The sequence below is a fragment of the Astatotilapia calliptera genome, chromosome 3 (genome assembly GCF_964374335.1).
Source record: "Astatotilapia calliptera chromosome 3, fAstCal68.1, whole genome shotgun sequence".
NCBI classification, from domain to species: Eukaryota; Metazoa; Chordata; class Actinopteri; order Cichliformes; family Cichlidae; genus Astatotilapia; species Astatotilapia calliptera.
In genome coordinates this window covers 61677706-61698431 of record NC_137424.1, presented here as the reverse complement: position 1 = coordinate 61698431, position 20726 = coordinate 61677706, and the positions used below count along the sequence as shown (strand labels likewise).

Genomic DNA, 20726 nt, shown 5'->3' with positions numbered 1-20726 from the left:
ACCATGATTTTATTCAAATTACTAAATGTCCACCTTAAATTTCCAAAAAAGTATTTTATTTAACATCTTTGATGTTTTGAACATCAAACATTTACATTTGTACTCAACAAATCACAAATAGTTACTAGTTCTCTCCATGACAGTAACAGTGAGGAATCACAGAATTCTTACAAGTTCTGTTCAAACTGTGCAAAACCAGTGCTGTAAGTTGAGCACACATTATACTTCACATTACCTTTAGCAGACAATTCAGACACCTTTAAGTGTTTTGGTGCTGTTCTCACTACATAAATGTCAGTACACGTAGAATCTTGACTTTTTTAAATTATCCAAATACAAATATAGAGAATTAAACATTTTTTCTATAATTGAAAGAAAATCTGAATTGAAGAAATTACAGGAACAAGTTTACACCCGCATATTTTGCACACAGAACTGAGCAGTAAACCTGAAAATGTACATCTTAAAACTGCATCAGGTAACAAACAAAAACTTTACACTTGTTTTGAGAACTTCAACTGCAAATTTTTTGATAACTACAAAATGCCAGCAATGTACATGCAGCATACTTTTACACTATTGGAATACAAATATCTTTAAAACTGGGAAAATTAAAATCCAAGAAACAAAATCGCAGGTTTACCACATTTTTATCAGATACATTTTTCAGATATAAAACAGTGAATCAAAAGTAGACCATGTACTTTTACAAATTGTGTCTAGTAAAACTTCACATTGTTAAACTTCCCACTCACAATCAGAAATGTAACAATTGTTTCAAAAACAGAACATCTGTAGAGTATGTAACATAGTATACCTTTATCACTTTGTCTCAAACAAGAGGGGTAGGACTAGATCCACTCATGGTCAGCAATGTCTGAGATGAGAGTGAGGACTCTGGGATTGACTGAGAACACTTTTTTCTTCTTGGATTCAACCTTGGTGCCTCTCTCAGGATTTATGGAAAAGAAACACCTTCATGAAAAAAGGGCGAGAGAGATTGAGGAAATTAACAACCTGAGGTGGGATATCAAATGGCCAAGTTTGAAAAGCACAAAAATAAATCCATAATAAAATAAATTTTACCGTTGAAGGAACTCCAGTGTTGATCGTAGTTCTACAGGGTAGTGTATGTTAAAGCAGTAGTAACTGCCAAACATTAGGCAGATAGCAGAGGTGAGGTTGTGATGCGGTCGTTGACAGTCTTCTTGTCAATGCTCAACATGAATGTCTCAGCAGCGAAGCAGGAGGAACCTGAGAATTAAAACAACAACAACAAATTAAAAACTTTAATAACAACAGCTTTAATGTCAGTCATATATAGAAATACAGAGATACTTGTTACATGGATCATAGGATGAGCTATGTTACTAGTTGAACTTATATGGTTGTGTTATCCAGTGTATTAGTGAGGAAGCAACAGAACATGAAACTAAACAAGCCAAGAGTACAAGAACGTGGCAGTTACAACAGAAAAAAAAAAAGTTGAATTTTGCTCTTTCAGCTTACCGCAAACAATGATGAAGGGTGTTAGTGGGATGTTGAGTAGAGAGAAGTACACAGCCAAAACCTTGTGCTTCTTTTTGGCAGAACCAAGTGGGTTCACTACTTCAAATGCATCCTGGTATAGAACCAGCTTGAGTCAATGTGGATTTTCCTGAAAAAATTTGTTTGACACAAACACGTTACCATCACAACAGTCCCTGAGAACATCTGGTCTTGAAACATTATTAGGATTCACTGATATGAGACCTTGCCATAAACTTGATTCCAGCATACCCTTCAAAATATTTAGCAGAGGAACACAATAGGCAAATCTCTCCATCCTGTTCTCGTCCCTGCCCAAAAACACTTTTCTGGGTTCAACATACTTGAACACATCTTTAAAGCACTGGACTCTTGAATAAGCAGTTCTCAGGGGCCATGTGTGACAAGCTGAGAACAAGTCAGATTGTTTTACTGTGTCACAGATTTTTATGTCTTCATCTGAAACGGACATATCTTTTAGAAGTGACCTTAGTCTATTCAATGTATACATCTGTCCCAATTCATGTATATTTTGTATTTCTTCAACAATGGTTTGAATGGTAGATGCTGGCAGAAGATGCTGTCCCTGTAGTTTAATGTAAAACATACATACATGTCTGAGATACAGGTCACTGAAATTAGACCCATCCATACCAGGGTCTTCTATATCTGATACACTGGCACCTTCCTGTATGGTGGCACTTGTAAATGGACTCTCTTGAGTATCTTTGTTTAAACCACAAATCACATTTTCCTAACGTTTGTGTTTTCTAGACATATGGGAGGTAAATGTAGATTTTACAGAGAACTCACTTTGGCATCCTCTCACTGGACAAGTTACATGCCGTCCCTCTTCTATGGGTTCCTGTAAGTGAGCAATCAAAGCTTTAGTTCCCTCACATTGGCATTCACAAAGTGAGACAGTGCAATTCAAACCCATTAAGGTAGCATTCTGAGAAACAGTTGCGGTACCAGTGTGGTGGCGGTAGAAGTGAGACTTTAAAGCAGCATATCCAGAAAACACCTGCTTACAACTTACTTCAACACATTTAAAAATACACCGGGGTTCATTACGATGCAGTCTGCAATGCAAAACATAAGCTTTCACGGACTGAACCGATTCTCCACATATGCTGCAAAAATACATAGTCAATATGACACAGCTGCGAGGCTAGCTAACTTAAAGCTTCAGCCGGATGTCAAACAAGGCGGGAACATCCAGGCCGCATTTAGACAAAGCATTCAAACATAGCTATACTAATTAGACGGTTTCCATTAATACACCCATCTCCAAAACACGTCTCAAAACGCGCACTGCTGGTTTTGCAAGGCTCTTTTCAGCCTGATGTAGCTAACGCTAATGCTAGAAACGAGCTAAAGCTAACGTAAATTTATCATTTGTGCCTTCACTGCCTGCAACACAATGCTGTCGATAAATAAACCAAGTTGGATTATTTTCTTACCGTAGTAACTGAAGACGAGCTGTGGCAGACGTTAAATTAAAAAAAAAAGAGAAACAAGTCCACGAAAATGAAGATAGCGTGCTGCCATAGTCCAAAGCAAAACTTGTGTGGAGCTGTACAGACGTTATCTGCGGTGGAGCCTGACGCAGTGCGCTGATTGGCCCGTTTGAAATCAGGCGCCTTGATGTGAAACTGTGCTCTAAACGTCAGGGGAAAACGCCTAGTTTTGGGAGGAGGTGCTTTTAAAATCTTTTTTCTTCATATGATAATTAACTATGAATAAATAGAACAGACAACAGATTATTGTTTTAACACTTTTGGGATTATATGAATTCACTCAATAATATAGTATGTCTATCATTAGCTGTAGGTCTCTCAAGTTGTTGTTAGCTTTTACATTTTAAACTCATGGTTTATTGAGTTCAACAGAATGTAGATTTAACAGCTACATCCCATATTCTTTACAAAAACTACATCCAAAAATTGCCCTAATACATTTCTAGTATAAAGATCTTGGGACATATGTACCTGTTATATGAATGTGCTGTATTAAAGGTGCTATGAATCAAGAATGGATTTAATGTAAAGTGCTTTGGGCTTCTTGAAAACCGCTATCTAATCCATTATTATTATTATGTGAAATTAATGCAAAAATCACAAAGTCATATTACAGCATGTATCCATTACCAGCACAACCATGCTTACATTCAGCAATTAAAACCTGTATTTTTTTTCAATAAATAAATGTAAAAAAAATTGTGTTTGCCTGTTCTAAACTTTATTGGAATCTTCCGTTAAAAAAACTATGCAAGAGTGATTTACAGTAGGTTTATGTATTTTTTTCAGAGAGAAAAAATGTACATATTACGGTTTTTCTACATTTCTTTATTTACGGCAATTTCACATCAAATCAACAGTTTTAAACTGTTTTATAGTTAACAGGTTTTTCCTGTCGTATTTTTCCTGTCTTTCACTGTTAAATATACGGATCTTTTTTACAGTGTATGTCACAGTGAAAACATTTCTTGAATAGGACATTACCATTTTTTTTTGATGAGATTTGGTCATTAAGTAATGAAAAGCACTTTAAGCAATTTAAACCTGAGGATGTTGGAGAACAAATAAATAAATCACCTTGGCATTTAATCTCCTGGTTTTCTTTAAACCACAAATATAAAGCAAGAAGACAGTTCTCTGGAATCAACAAACTCTGACTTTATCCATCAAATGGTTGTTGACGTGCACTAATCTGGACCAAAGACTGACCAGCAGACACAGAACAACCCTGTCACCCCTTTGGCAGACCCATAAATAATGCGGACATCCAGAATTTTCCAAAGGCTGTGACATACAAAAATACCACAAGAAATCGTATTTATAGTAATCACAGTAGCTGGTAAAGCAATGTGTTCAAGGTTTCCAAAAGTTGATTCTGTTCATCTGGACGTAGCGTTTTGTGGGAGAAACGTTTCATCACTCATCCAAGTGACTTCTTCAGTCTCAGCTGACTGCAGCTTTCCCCAAATCTTATATCTGACGGTGTTCACATAATTGCAGGTGACTTTAATAAGGCCAACATAAAGACTGTACTTCCAAAGTTCTATCAGCATGTCAAATGTCCCACCAGAGGAGAAAACACTCTAGATCATGTTTACTCCAACATCAAGCATGCATATAGAGCCATACCCCTCCCCCATCTCGGTCAATCTGACCACCTCTCCCTCCTGCTCTCCCCAGCCTACACCCCCCTCAGGCACAGTGCCAGGCCCACCACAAAGACGGTTACAGCCTGGCCTGAAAATGCTCTCTCCAAACTACAGGACTGCTTCACAGAGAAAGACTGGGACATATCTGAACAACAGGACCTAGAAACTTTCACAGGATCAGTACTGGACTACATCAAGTTCTGTACTGCAAATGTGACTGTGGACAAAAGCATTCGGGTTTTCCCAAACCAAAAACCCTGGATGACCAGCGAGGTCCGCTCACTCCTCAAAGCCCGCGATGCCGCCTTCAGGTCAGGTGACAGAGCTCTGCTCAAGCTGACCTGAAAAGGGGGATTAAAAAAGCAAGTCAGACCACAAAAGAAACATCGAGTCTGTCCAGCAACAACACACGGGAGGTGTGGCAGGGAATGCAAGACATCATCAACCACAGAGGCAGCACAGCGGAAACAGAAAACCTGAGTGTGCAGCTGGCAGAGGAAATAAACAGCTTCTTCGCCCGCTTTGAAACACCACAACAGCAGCACTCATCTGCCTCAGCTCTGCTCCCATCCTCATCCTCACCTGGTTCCTGCACCGCTTCACTCACTGTAACGGAGCAAGATGTCAGACGTGTCCTCCTAGCAGTGAACCCCACGATGGCAGCCGGTCCAGACAGAGTACCTGGCAAGGTACTAAGAGCATGCGCACATCAGCTCACCCTCATCTTCACCAGACTCTTCAACCTCTCACTGGATCAGGCAGCCATCCTATCCTGTCTAAAATCAGCCAAGATGCCGAAGAAGTCTCCCATCTCCAGCCTGAATGATTACCACCCTGTGGACCTCACACCGGTAATCATGAAATGAGTCCTCAGGAAGTACAAGCTGAACTCCAACCTGCTGCTGACCTTCTACCGCTCGTCCATTGAGAGCCTCCTAACCTGCTGCATCACAGTATGGTACGGCAGCTGCACCAAGGCGGATAGAGTGAGGCTTCAAAGTGTGGTCAAGACAGCACAAAAGATCATCGGCCGCCCTCTCCCGTCCCTGATGGACATCTATTCCTCCCGCTGCCTCAGCAGAGCAGCAAACATCATCAAGGACAGCTCCCACCCTGGCTTCAACATGTTCAGCCTGCTTCCCTCAGAGAAGCGCTACAGGTGTATCAACACAAAAACCCACAGACTCAAAAACAGTTTCTTCCCCAAAGCCATAACCACCCTGAACTCACACATGCACAGATAACACAGCCCCCCCCCCCCCCCCCTTCTTTTTTTTTCTTTTCCTTTTCTCCCCACTTCCTCTATGGACCACTGTGCAATACCAATTCTATGTGCAATAACCCAACTGTATATACATAACACTATTTATTACATATTACTATATATATATATCTTTTCCCTCTGTTAATACTATCCATATGTATATAGCGCTGCAGAACTGTGCCCCCCCCCCCCCCCAGCATGTTTGCACTGAGTAGGAGATGCTCTGTATCTCATTGTACAACTGTATAGTGACATTAAAGGCATTCTATTCTATTCTATTCTATTCTAACAAACTCACAAACTCTTTTAACTGCAGCTACACGTATTTCACAGGTTGAAATACGTGTAGCTGCTTTGCCTGTTGTCAGGCTGGTGAATTTTGAAACAAACATTAGGCAAACTTATGAGGATATAAAAATCTATTCAAAAAGTATTTGCAGTTTATATGCATTTTTAAGTCTTCAGCAATAACAACTCAACATTTTATTCAACACCTCACTGATTTGCAGTGAGAAAATATTACATGTAATGGCAATACTTACACTCTATTTCCTGAATATAACTAAATGTAAAATTACTTAACTGAAGTGCTCTTATTCAGCTGTTAACAACACATGTGGACCAACGTCAGTGAGGAACCATGCAGGACATGATTCTCACCTTCAGGAACATTTTTGGTTCAATATTTTGGTCAAGAACACCTTATTAGACAGTATGAGTGGATGTGACAGTGCTCCTCCTAAACCACAGGGAATATTAAATATCCCAGTAAGAAGTACAAAAATGTAAAGATGATGTTTTAGCAAGCAACCATAAGAAAACTATGGCAAAAAAACAAAGGACAACTGAAACTGACGTTTTGGGGGGAGGGGGGGGGGGGGTTCAGCCATTTGGTCACAAAATAAACTGTAAGACATTTTTAAACTTGAATTGAATGAAACTGGATGAACAGTGTGAGGATCACCAGAGTTAATGACAATATGTCATCTGGAGGCTGTTGAAAGACTAAATTGTCTTTCCTTATGAGGCTGGTGAGCTGCAATGAGCTTTTTGTGAAACTGAAGCTATGGTATAAAAATCATTTGTTAGTTTTACCCCTGATACTGCTGGATAAACCAAAACTCACTCAGGAAAAAGGTCACACAGAGCTCAAGTTTTCACTCGCGAGAGGAAGCACTTGTCTCCAACCCACTTCAACTTGCTTCCCCTGTGCAGGTCGTTTTTATTGTTTACACACATAAATATTCATAAAGCTTGTTGCTGTTTTAACTAAGAAAAATTACTATATATGGTTACAAAGTGTGTTGTGCAAGCGTAGTTATACGATGTGTGCGGTTATATGATGTGAGTGCAGCCCTCCCAGGATGTTGTCATTATCTTGTTCCGCCAGGTGGCTTCCTTCATTGAGTAGAGTCTGTTCTTCTCAAGGCTCCTCGTTCCCCTTATGGAGGTCGTGCACATACTCATATGGGTGGGTTACATAGGGAGCAAACAGAAGCATTCTAGCTTTTTTTCAAGTCTGAACATTGTTAGGATGAGGTTTTCTATTACCAGTGTTTCCCCTTGAGTCACTGCTACATCTTCCACTTTGTGAGGAGATTCTGTAACATTAATGCATTTTTAAGTCTCATGAATATAAGTTTACCATCAACTAAGTACAACACCTTTTTCCTAACACTCATTTAACCATAATTTCAGATTGAACCCTAGAAGCAAATGTTAAGTCTGGTGAAAATTGTTTTAAAATCTTGGATTTGTTCAGAAGGCTGTGATTTAAATTAAAAACAGGACTCTTCACCACATTAACCTTTTAAGGTGAAAAGTGGTTTTATTACATTGAACGATGCATCATGGCACTCAGACTGTTAATCACTGGTAAGAAGCTGTAAATAACACCACATTACAGTCACTATGAGCAGAAATGAATATATGTTTACAAAAAATAAAAGTTATTTAAAGTCAGCTAGTGCTGAAAGTTCCAGTTCCACTCATTTTTCTTTTTGACATAAACTCCATCTTCGTTCTGTGAGATACAACTTCCATTTGCTTCCGCTTATCCTTTTCAGGACCGCGGAGGGTACTGGAGCCTATCCCAGCTGAATGTCTTTGCACTGTGGGAGGAAGCCAGAGTACCCGGAGGGAACCCATGCAAACACAGGGGCGAACATGCCAAGTCCACACAGAAAGACCCCGGCCTGATGGTGGAATTGAACTCAGGACCTTCTTGCTGTACGGCAACAGTGCTAACCACCGTTCCGCCCAAGATACAACTTATCATATTTAATTTGAGCTCCATCCTCCAATGGATAATCAGCTTTTTCATTTCAACACTGCATGTCTTTCTCCAATGATCTATTTTCCTCATGTATCTTCTTCCTCTCTGTGGCTCCTGATCAGAGTACAAACATAAAAAGAAAAAGGAATTTGCTTCTCCTGAGCTGATCTTTCTGTTTTCTGTCTATAACTGCTGAAAACTGAAGGCCTTAATGTTAATCCACCTCCATCTGATCCTGCAGATCTTCATCCTTTTCTTTCAGACATTCTTGTGGTTCTGTTTGAACTGACAGCATCTGCTGATCTTTGGTCCATTGCATGGGTTCATACGATTGTGATGTTGCAGCATATTGACTGTGAGCTGCATCATCAACATTCATATGATAATCATTTTGTTTTTTCACATCCTTTTTTGGCTTTTTAAAATTCTGATGCTTGCTTGCTTCTTCCTCAAATTTCCGTTTCTTGCCCTCATTCAGTTTCAGTGCATTTGGACGATGTCTACTCTGGTTATTCTTTTGATCAAAATCACATGTTCGTTGCATCGGCTCCTCCTCCTGTTTTTCTTCCACACAGACGACTCTCTCTGTGAGACTGACAGATTCTTCCAGCTGCTGTTTTTCATTTACGTTCACTTGTTGCTCCGCCTGCAGCTCTCCTTCATGTGGGAGTTGTAGTTTTTCTCTCTCCTTGTCCTTCCTCTTTGTTTCCTCAGATCTGAGCCCTTCATTAACCTCCAGCTTCTTTCCCTGAGCTCCTTCTTTCCTCTCTGCTCCTCTCAGTTTCTCTGGCTGCTCTCTGATTTGTTCTGGGCTCTGTTGACATGTTTCCTCTGGTTGTTTCTTGTGGTTTTGTCCTTGTATTTTCAGATGTGTATCCAGTGGAACTTGGACTGATGAAATCATGCTTTCTGTCTGACCCCTCTGTTCCTCTGGTTGGTTTTTATTGTCTTTCCTTATTTTCAGTTCCTTCTCATCTTTCTCTCTTTCCCTTCGTGTCTCTGGTTGAAGCTTCCTCTGGTTTTCCTCTCTCTGTTGTTCTGCCTCCAGTTTTTCTCTCTGTGTCTCCTTCTGTGCCATAAACACAGAATAAAGATTGTTTACTTCACCACTGTTTTCCTCTGCTCTCTTTTTCTCCGTTTCTGACTCTTTTATGTCCACATTTCTCTCCATCTGTCTTTTTTCTACAAGCTGCTCTTGTTGTGTCTCTTTTTCTCTCCGTGGTTCTTCATGTGTTTCTTGTTTCATTTCAAACTGAGGCTCATTCACAGTCACAGCAGATGTTTTTGTTCCTGGACTGTCGGTGTTGCTTCTTTGCTCTGTTTCTTCCTGTTTTTGTTTTTTATCATGATCATTTCGTTGTGTCTCTTTTTCCTTTTCTTCTCTTCCTGTCATGTCTTGTGTTTCTACTGTAACCAAAGACTCTTTGTCACTAACAGTTAATGGATTTATTCTCTTTTCTTCTGGCCTGTCAGTGTCCCTTATTTGAACTGTTTCTGTCACAGGCTGATTTTGTTGTGTTTCTCCATCTTTACTTCTCTGCTCTCTGGTGTCCACATTATGTGTTTCATGTCTTCCTCTCCTGCTCTGTTCTTCATGTGTTTCTTGTTTCATTTTAAACTGAGGCTCAGGTTTAGTCACAGCAGATGTTTTTGTTTCTGAACTGTCAGCGTCCATGTCTTTGCTCTGTTTCTTTTTGGTTTTTTTCATGACCATTTTCTTTTGTCTCTTTTTCTTTCCACTGTTGTTCACATCATCCTTTTCTTCTCTTCCTGTCATATCCTGTGTTTGGTGTTCCATCTTAATCAAAGACTCTTTGTCATTAACAGTAGATGGATTTATTCGCCTTTCTTGTGGACTCTCAGTGTCCCTTCCTTGCTCCCTTTCTGTCTCATGAACATCGTGTTGTGTTTCTCTTTCCGATTTAAAGTTTTTCTCTTCTCTGTTGTCCACATCATCTTCTTCTTCTCTTCCTGTCACTTCCTGTTCTTCTTTTGTTTCTTTTTCTATTGTAATCAAAGACTCTTTGTCATTAACAGTAGATTGATTTATTCTCTTTTCTTGTGGACTGTTTATGTTCTTTATTTGTTCTGTTTCTAAAACAAACTCATCTTGTTTGGTTTCTCTGTCATCTTCATGTCTTTGGTCTTCTCTGCTGTCCACATCATCATCTTCTTCTCTTCCTGTCATGAGTGGTTTGCTTTGTTCTTCCACCACTGGCATCCCACTGTTTTTAGAGTTGATCGTGTTTTTCTTCCTGGCCTGTTCAGCTCCATCCTCCTCACTCTTCTTTTTTTCTGTCAAATAAAAGAAGCAGGAGAAATGGATGAAGAACAATATGAAACAAAGTTCTTGTTGTTTTTTTGTAAATGGGTAAAAGTGAGAAAAAATAAATAAATTACACATTAAAGTATTTGAAGCAACCTCAATAAATGAGCAGTAATTGAGATTTAGTGCCATCTAGTGGTGAATTGACAGATTACAACCAACTGTTTGCCTTGCGGATGCACAGAAACAGTGACAGACATCACCAGTGTTGGGGAGTAACACAATACACGTACCACCGTTACATTTTTAAAATACACAATATGAGTAACTGTATTCCGCTACAGTTACCATTTAAAAAGTTGGTATTCAGAATACAGTTACTCTGTTGAAATAAATGGATTACACGGCGGTATTTTCCAGTTTCATATGTTAGGCTATGTCCTCTCTATTTTTGGTAATTCCACATCGTGGAAACCAAACAAAACACTCATCAAGAGGCTCTAATGTCTGTGTCTCATGTCACCTCTACTTCCGGCCCGCATAATGACCTGAAGAAATATTTTTAAAAGTGATTGTTCAAAAACTTATTCAATATGAAGGCAATAGGCAGAGTGTTACAGGCACAGCCCTAAAGAATGTAGCCTCATGGTCAGTGTAGCCCAGTTGTAACTAAGCTATTAAGACTCGACTGCAGCCTTTCAAAGCCTCTCTCTGTCTCTTGCTAGCAAAGTTGACCCAGACAACAAAGTAAAGCTAGTTTTCGGCTACGAGCCCGACATGAACACGACGTATTAGCCAGAGGTCCGTTTACTACGGTTCGGAGCCGCAGACCTGTTTTATATACGCGCGGAATAGTTTCTATCTGGGATCGCTGCAAAAAGTGCAGCCTTACCTAATGTCCACCTACTGTTACTCATTTTATATTAAGATTTAAAAATCTAGTTGGTATTGGTATGGCGAGTATCCTTCAGTAATAGTAATAAATCACACAGCCATAGTACATGCATGTAGTTGTAAAAAGCATGATAATATATTAAGTAATCCAAAGTATTCTGTTACGTTACTCTCATTGAGTAACGTAACAGAATACGTTACAAGATACTGTTTGGGGCATGTAATCTGTAATCTGTAGTGGAATACATTTTAAAAGTAACCTTCCCAACACTGTGGATAAACATATCTGTATTAATTACTGGCATAGTAAGAATGAAGCACCTGCCAATACCTCACTAATGGGGGAGAAATGTTTCGTCACTTATCCAAGTGACTTCTTCAGTCTCAGCTAACTGCAGGTTTCCCCAATTTTATAAACAGTACATTTGCATAATGACTGAAACCAGCCCACTGAAGAAACCCCAAGATTGGGAAAACCTGCAGTCAGCTGAGACTGAAGAAGTCACTTGGATGAGTGACTGTTACACCCCGGCCTAGGCAACCGGGGTGCAACGCAGGAAAATAAAAATAAGGAAAATAAAAATAATCCCAAAACGAGATTTAAAGCAAAATACCACATTTATTTACATCACCAAACACCAGACGTCAAACTATTTACAACGGGGGGGAAGATCGCGACCATGACACACTGAAACACAAGGCTTAAATACATAGAAGGGCAATCAGGGAATGGACAACAGGAGGGAAACACAGCTGGGGCAAATTAGACCTGACGAGACAGGGAAACGTAAACTGAAAACACTAAGATAACACAGACTTTCAAAGTAAAACAGGAAACACATAACAGTCACGCCAAAAGCAACACACCGACAACACCAAAACGTAACAGTTCCCCCCACCCAAAAATCAAACATTTAACACCAAGTGAAAAGTTTGATCCAGACAGACGAAGCCGATGAAGGCTGGAGCGGTCCCACTGACCCTCCAGCAGACGACGAAGGCTGGAGCAGTCCCACGGACCCTCCAGCGAAGGCGGATGAAGGCTGGAGCGGTCCCACGGACCCTCCAGCGACGACAAAGGCTGGGGCGGTCCCACGGACCCTCCCCTCAGCGAAGGCAGACGAAGCTGATGAAGGCTGGAGCGGTCCCACTGACCCTCCAGCAGACGACGAAGGCTGGAGCGGTCCCACGGACCCTCCAGCGAAGGCGGATGAAGGCTGGAGCGGTCCCACGGACCCTCCAGCGACGACAAAGGCTGGGGCGGTCCCACGGACCCTCCCCCCAGCGAAGGCGGATGAAGGCAGACGAAGCTGATGGAGGCTGGAGCGGTCCCACGGACCCTCCAGCAGACGACGAAGGCTGGTGCGGTCCCCCGGACCCTCCAGCAGAGGCGGATGAAGGCTGGAGCGGTCCCTCAGACGCTCCAGCGAAGGCGGATGGCTGAAGCGAAGGCAGACGAAGCTGATGACGGCTGGAGCGGCCCCACCGACCCTCCAGCGGACGACGAAGGCTGGAGCGGTCCCACGGACCATCCAGCGAAGGCGGATGAAGGCTGGAGCGGTCCCTCGGACGCTCCAGCGAAGGCGGATGAGCAGCCCACCAGCTGCACACACGGACACGCAGCCCACCAGCTGCACACACGGACACGCAGCCCACCAGCTGCACACACGGACACGCAGCCCACCAGCTGCAGAAGGCTGGAGCGGTCCCTCGGATCCTCCAGCGAAGACAGAAGGCCGAAGCTGTCCCTCCTTCGGACCCTCCAGCGATCCCGGACGAGCCCCCATATGTTACACCCCGGCCTAGGCAACCGGGGTGCAACGCAGGAAAATAAAAATAAGGCAAAACACACGAGAAAAAAACTAAAGCTCTCCACCAAAATCCCAAAACGAAGGTGTCTCAAACGAAAATATTAACAAACCCATTCACAACTATTTACAACAGACTATTTATTTACAACAAACACACCAAACTATTTACAACACGGGGGAGATCGCGACCATGACACACTGAAACACAAGGCTTAAATACATAGAAGGGCAATCAGGGAATGGACAACAGGAGGGAAACACAGCTGGGGCAAATTAGACCTGACGAGACAGGGAAACGTAAACTGAAAACACTAAGATAACACAGACTTTCAAAGTAAAACAGGAAACACATAACAGTCACGCCAAAAGCAACACACCGACAACACCAAAACGTAACAGTGACGAAACATTTCTCCCACAAAACGCTACGTCCAGATGAACAGGATCAACTTTTGGAGATTTACTTTCCTGGATGATTGAGCATGCATCAAGACCAACAGTAGCACTGTTTCCATGAGCATCATGTTTATCAACAGCTCTGGAGACACTTGTTGTTAATCCAAGCCTCAACAGATCCAGTATGGAAATATGGGACCGGCACTGGGAGTTTTTTGGGGGAATGTTTACCTCCTGTGGGTTCCTAGTTGGTAACACTTTCTGAATATGTTTTTCTTTTATTTCATTCATTCATTCAAGCCAACATACATTCTTACAGCCAACAAATACAATACACTAGAAATGTTGGTGGATTTTGAGTTTCTCTACTAATAAACAATGATGAGCAGACTCTGTGGAACTGAACCATTTTTAGGGTCAAGAAGACAACAATTCTATTCTTCAGGTGATTGTTGTTCTAATAGATCCCTTTAAATCTTTTACACTGGACTCAGAAATATTTTTAGAAGTAACACATAAAATCATTTTTTGATAGATTGATTGATTATATGAGAAATAATAATAATTATTATTATTATTTACGAGGGTAAAACACAATTATTCATCATTCAGAGAAAAACAATGACTTACTGAATTTGCCTCTTCTCCACTTCCATACAAAGAAAACTGCACCAATTAGAAGAAGAACAACAGCAACACTGACAGCCGAGGCAACAGTGACATTTGGATTACTGATTGGACGACTGGGTGGACCAGAAGGACTGACCAAGAAGAAATCATCTGAAATTAATAAAACAATTCATAATTCATTGTTTACAAATTAGTAAAATATCATTCTTTGATGCATTTGATACATCAGAGCAACCTGAGCTATTGCTCTGATGTATCAGTTTCTAATTTTGGTCACTTCCAATTTAAATCTTTACATCTTCACCTCTGCCTCATGTCTTTTTGTCAGTGCCACTGTCTCTGGGTCTCATAACCATGTAGTAAACTTTACCTTTCACTCTTGTTGCTATCATTCTGTCACAAAGGATGGCAGACATTGACATTCGTCTCCACCCTGCCTGCTCTCTCTTCTTCACCTCTCTTGTCCACTTTCCATTGCTTGGAATTGTTGTCCCCAAGTTTTTAAAATCTACTTTTAGTATGTCTACTCCTTGGATCTTTAGTGTTACAGTTGCCTCCCCTTCACAGAAATGAAATTCAAACCATTAAATAAAACATTCGATTTACCTGGAACATGTCTGTGTGTCTCTCTGCTCTGGCTTATTTTCTTCTGTTGGACTCTGCAGGTGATGTTGTTGCTGTGTCTCTTCTCCACAGTCACTCTGCTGCTGACAGTATAGAGGTCATCAGGACCTCTGAGGGTCTCTGCAGGTCCAGCAGAGAGGAGGTTTCCCTCACTGTCCAACCACAGCAGCTCAGGCTCTGGATACCAGCCTGCACACTCACACTGTAACACCACTCCACTGATGGTTTTATTGAGGCCTGCAAAGCTGATAACAGGTGAGGAGACGGCACCTGGAAAACAAAAACAGATGGTGACATTGGTTTATTAGTAATTTTTTTAAAAAAGAAAGAAAAAAAAATACAACAACAGCAACAAAAAAACAAAATAAAAAACCTCTTGAATATGGTCTGGAGGTTCTTCTGAATGCACTTCTGAATATTAAACCCAAAATATATCTTTATTTTTTTTGTATATATAGTTTATGCATCCAAGGCGAATGGGTAGTGTAGTATTCACAGTTTAACAGCCTACCTCCCAAAACAGCAAAGAAGACATTTTTCCACAGAAGAAGGCTGTGCAGCTACTAAAACAGCACTAATGTCAACCTATGGATCAGAGTTTAAGAAAAAGTTCTACTATTTTAAAAATCCAATGCAATTACACTCATAATATTTTCACTTACCAACAACAAGCTGAACTGTAGTGTCTTTATTTAACTCTGGAAAAAAACATCTGTACGTTCCCTCATCAGACAGTTTGACTTTGGAGATTTTCAGTGACATGTTTCCATTCTTCAGTTCGTCTGTGAACACAGATGTTCTGTTGGTGTAGGACGGATGTTTTTTAGACTCCAGCTCCACACCATCACGCCACACGAAGACAAATCTGGGGTTTAGGTCAGGTCTCGCCCACTCCACAGCCATGTCCAAAGCATCCATAACAGGGTCCAGGTTACATGGCAAAATGATGTCATCACCAATCCAAGCCACTACTGGATGAAGAGGACCAATAACCTCTGACTGACCTGAAGAGAAGAAGTATATTTCCATTGACACAAAGCTGCTGTAACAGAACGGGATTGTGTCTTAGATTTCCAGACTTTTTTTACAGCCTGCTTACCAAGTGCTGTTGAAAAGTGTTTGAAAAACCAGAGATTCTCTTTTAAAAGACCAAAGTTCATCATGCACACTGTTTTTCTTTCATCTTTGTTCAGCTTCTAAAATCATAATATTTGAAGGATTTAAGCCCAAATTTTACATGGGACGCCTGCTCACACTGTCTTTTGACTAACCAAAAATTAGAAGACCACTGTCGCCTCTGACACTAACTTCCATCACTTTTTATCCTTTTTAAATAACAAGTCTGTAAAGGACTGCAACCCCACACACTGTTCTTCTGGTTGCACTATGAGTTTTTATTGATTTTCCACTCATATGACTCTTCCCGGTTCGGCACACACATCAGCCAGATTTTCAGCTGTCTGTACACTCCTCTGGTCTCCAACCTCAACCTCTATACAAAGGGAAAACCTCATTAGATCAATCATCTCTACCAGTCCCTCCAACCTCCCTGGCACCGCCCCTTGGACTCACTGCACCACCCCTCCCCTACAGCTGAGCCAGGGACCACACTTCCGCCACAAAGTCAATTCTACAACAAGTCTGAGCTGTGTGACAAAACCTTCAACTACCATTGTTCAGTTTTCAGTGTAGTAGTCAAGCTGGAAGTCATGAGACATAATATTATAATATTATGTCTATTATGTCTCATAATATTATTATGAGACATAATAACTATTCAAAGGAGAAAAACATAGGTCTTTCAAAGATGAACTGCTCAATGACTAAAACATCTGCCAAAAATGGTCAAAACCCTCTGATTGTATTTTCTTGTCATATTGAAATTTAGTTGAAAAAAAAATTAAAACATTTTCTTAAATGCAAAAATAAATAAACTCAAGGACAGGTAAAGATCAAAGTGAATAAAATCATTTATTTGGTTTTTCAGGGAGGGGGGAGTGGCTTTAAAGGGATAAAGGAGCATGTGGTGGCTGCAGTGAAAAAAAGCAAGCCTACCATCACTATGTTCACCCTGTGTTTGATGGAAAGATGGTAAGCTTTTGTGCTGCTGAAAACCATCTCCATTTTGATAATGGCCCCACTGTGAAGGTTAATGTTTTAATGTCATTTGTGCTTAGAGATATATAATCGTTTGTATGTTGATAAAATATCTCATCCTTATTTAGGTCTGTTAAGGTTCTGTGTGCACTCTGTGCCACATGAGATGGGAGGACGTTTACTCCTTTCTGTTGTTTGGGAAGAGGGGGAAGTTTATGGGAAGGTCGCATCTTGTTTTATGATATATGGTATGGCAAAACAAACACTTTATATCTGTTCAGTTTCATGTCTTAGTTGGACTGCTGCCCACAATTCTCCCAGGAGGCACCTGGCGCCAATCATCTTGGGCGAACTCTTGGGAAGTGGTACGGGGGATCCAGCCCAAGTTCGCCTTGGTTCAGGTGGAAGGAATGGCTTGACCTCGGTTGGCTCCCCTCGCGAGTGGTCACACGAAGAGCTCTGTCTTGTGTCTTGTTTTGTGGCTGCAGTTGGTTGTCTTAACGTTCCAGCAAGGTTTGTGCTTAGATAACCTTAACACCCACCTACTTGTTCTTTGTGGTGTGAGTGTAGACATACCCCACGTTAAACTATGACAGCATCATCATCACTGCTGCAATGAAGATGAATCAGCAATCTTTTTTTTTCAAAAACTGGGAGCTGTGTAGGCTTTTTTTTTTTTATGCAGGACTTTTTTAGGCACAATTGTGGGTAAAATGCTCAGGTTTACATGGTGACGACTGAACACTACAGAGCTGTGCATTAAACAAAGCATCAAAGCAAAGAATTTGCCTTGAGGGTTTTTTGTAATGTAATTATTTGAATTACTTGATGAATCATTTCTGCCTTGGTAGCATTATCTTATTGCAACTGACACTCAATTTCCCAAGTCACTGCTGACTGCATTTTTAAAATATGAATTTCAGTATTGCTCACGTACATCCACATTCAGACTGGAGACAGTTACATTATTAGGCCAACAGGTGGATGTAAAACTTCAAACTTCAAATCATTGTTGTGGAAATCCACAACAAAAATGATTAATAACTCTGTTACACTGATGTGTTTCACTTACCTCTGCATGGGTGTATCAGGGCAAAGACAGCAGCTGTGTAGAAAACCAGGACGCTGCACCGATCAAACAGATCCATAACGTCTCGTCCAGCTCTCACATGGAGCATGGTCTGATTCTGAAAGTAGAAATGAAAAAGCATTGTGAGGAATATGTTTGCAGCACCCAAAATCTGTTTAACAGATGCTGAAAACATCATTTTATCAGCTTAATCACCATCAGAGGTCGACCTTGGAGTCTGGGTTTAAAGTGAGATTAGAAGCAATAACATGGATCAATACACAGTATAATGCTATATAAGATGTATTGGGTGTGGCCTCAGATAATATGCCATATAAAAATCTGAATGTGGATTTCTGACAAAATAATGTCATAGTTTTTCACTAACACACGTTGTTTTGTGCTTGTTTCCAAAAGAGTTTTATGTTTTGCATGTTTTACAGAAAATGTTAGGTTTCAAGAAACCAAGCAGTTGTAAAAAACCTGTAAGAAAAAGAAACATGAAGCTTTCACCACCAAGATGAAAATTGTTTAAGGTTTTGCTTATGAGGGACTGATTCACTGTATTATTTTGGGATTTTCAGAGAATGGGAGTTGGCGCCCCCTGCTGCACGTGACGACAGAGTTCCAAGTTCACTTGCAGCGACAGAAATAAACTGCAGTATAATCACGGTGAGAAAATTAATTGTGCGATTGGTTTGAGTTCGGATTTCAATCATTACACTAGATCCTAGAAAAATGACACTTTTCGTTCCTGTTTGAGGTCTTTGTCCTTCCTGCTGCAGTCAGCACTCAGTTTAGTTTCACTATCATTTACAATACAACAGCGATTCGGTGTAGAACAGATTTATACCGACAAATGTTTATTTGAAATATTAGACCATCTGAAAAGCAGAAAAAAAGCAGGTTTAAAGCTTTTTAAAGTCACCATTCATATATAAATTTTCAAACCTGGCGTTCATCTGCGCACTACCGAGATCATTTCGAAAGTGGAGGAGATTCCGCCATTCCCACGGGACACACTCCACTATCTTCATTTATATGAGCCCACAAGAAAGTCCGAGCCTAAGACCTAGTATAGGTACAAAATCTGTTGAAGCTTCTGCATACCTGTTTCTGAGCGTCCTCAGCGTGATTTCAGGGAATGCTATTTCCGGTCACCTGGAGAATAAGGAGCGCTTCCGTGTTTCCTGCTTCTTTTTTTTTTTTCTGAATTAACGCACCTTAAGCTGTAATGTATTCCGTATTATTAATGTTTGCTTGCTATGTTTATTTTGCTAAATGTAGACTTCAATCAGCTTAAAGAAATTATAGTTAGACTTAAATAAATAAATGAGTAACTTTTTTTCATCTATCACAGTTGATCACTTGGCATGTTTCATCTTTGTCCAGGTGGTGGCGCTGCACGATTACAGGTGAACAATGAAGTGCCAGGTGAGCAAAACGACTATTTTTTTTCTTCTTTGACTTTGGCCTTAATGCCCTAGAGCAGGTTTCAGCACCCCACTGCTCCAGAGATGCATGTGGCTCTTTCATCCTTCTGCTGCAGCTCCCTGTGACTTTGGAAAATAAATAATAGTACTTAATTAAAATACTTTTTTTTATTGTAGTTCATTAGTTTTTAAAATGTAATTCTAAATTTGAAGATTCATAACCTCCGATGTGTAACAACTTGCGGGCATGAGCTTTTCGACCCCTGGTACGTCACCCATGGATAAATTCAAGAAAGTAAAAGTGAAGAAAACAGAAGGTTTGATGCTATGTGGACAGAGTCATTTGCCTTCACTGAAACTGCTTTAGCAGTATGCTTCATGTGTGGTGAGAAACAACGAAAAGCCAGATGTTGCTGGGCATTTCCAGATTAAACACAATAAAGATGAAGGGGATGTCTTACAGTCCTAATGTGTAAACGCTGTGTCCTGAGATTTAGGAGCAAACATCACTTTAACCAGGTAAAATAAATATTCTAAATGACTATTATTTTGTGAATATATATTTAAGATTGTTCAGTGAAATATTTGATTTTTTTTTAACCCTTTTATACACGAATCTTGAGTGGGATTTGTCTCACTCAAGATGAACAAACATCACAGGAGTGACTGCGGACCAGAGACACATCAAAAGTTTCACCTGCAGAGTCCAACAAAACAAACATCAGTAAGAGCAGAGAAACACAAACACACTCCAGATAAATCTAAGTTCATTGCGACTGCACTTAGCTATAAAGTCTATATTAACTCCACGTGTTTGATTATTTCAGATTGTTCTCTTCGTGGTCTTCAGTCCTTCTCGTCCTCCCGACGCTTTATATTGTAAGCTAGAACCTGCACAATATACATACACTCTCCAGGTGTAGCTGTTGGCATGATGATATTGTATACAATTTGGATTATTTCTTTATCTTGTCAAGGGCCATGTCATCATTATAAATTGTTTAAGCTGTACATGACTTTATGTTTTGTTATTTTATGTAGTCAAAGTTTTGGTGCTTTTATTTTGAAAGTCAAGCTAGCGTAAAAGTTGCACTACTTTCCTTTTTGGGGGATAAAGGAGGAAAAAACACATGTAAGCGTGCAGCAAGAAAGGTCTTTATTGAAGGTTGTGTTTAATGGGCTTTAACTACACACGGTTAAAGGAAACCTCAGAAGAGCGGTGGCTAATTCCCTTTTTGCAGCATGCAGCCAACGAGATAATTATTGATTTA

General features: G+C 40.5%; 2 protein-coding genes and 1 long non-coding RNA gene across 4 annotated transcripts; all 3 read right to left on the bottom strand.

Annotated features, from left to right (window-relative positions):
* Nucleotides 1–366: 366 nt before the first annotated feature.
* Nucleotides 367–3120, bottom strand: LOC113009107 (uncharacterized). Its single transcript, XR_013906850.1, has 4 exons — nucleotides 2991–3120; nucleotides 2341–2392; nucleotides 1510–1657; nucleotides 367–1254 (listed from the first exon to the last, which is right to left on the bottom strand). It is a non-coding gene; the product is annotated as an uncharacterized LOC113009107 (long non-coding RNA).
* A 4642-nt stretch (nucleotides 3121–7762) lies between these two features.
* On the bottom strand, nucleotides 7763–19270 carry LOC113028452 (uncharacterized). Of its 2 annotated transcripts, none has more exons than XM_080293300.1 (6): nucleotides 19133–19270; nucleotides 18026–18140; nucleotides 15519–15860; nucleotides 14839–15126; nucleotides 14233–14382; nucleotides 7763–10530 (listed from the first exon to the last, which is right to left on the bottom strand). In XM_080293300.1, exons 2-6 carry the CDS (start codon nucleotides 18129–18131, stop codon nucleotides 8450–8452), a joined length of 2967 nt encoding a protein of 988 aa, XP_080149426.1. In that variant the 5' UTR covers nucleotides 18132–18140; nucleotides 19133–19270; the 3' UTR covers nucleotides 7763–8449. The 2 variants fall into 2 exon arrangements, with proteins under 2 accessions (XP_080149426.1, XP_080149430.1); XM_080293304.1 differs by lacking the exon at nucleotides 19133–19270 and adding an exon at nucleotides 18974–19122.
* Nucleotides 11995–13604, bottom strand: LOC145422030 (uncharacterized). The gene is made up of 2 exons (XM_080293230.1): nucleotides 13588–13604; nucleotides 11995–13367 (listed from the first exon to the last, which is right to left on the bottom strand). The coding sequence occupies exon 2, from the start codon at nucleotides 13180–13182 to the stop codon at nucleotides 12310–12312; it is 873 nt and encodes a 290-aa protein (XP_080149356.1). The 5' UTR covers nucleotides 13183–13367; nucleotides 13588–13604; the 3' UTR covers nucleotides 11995–12309.
* Nucleotides 19271–20726: the final 1456 nt, after the last annotated feature.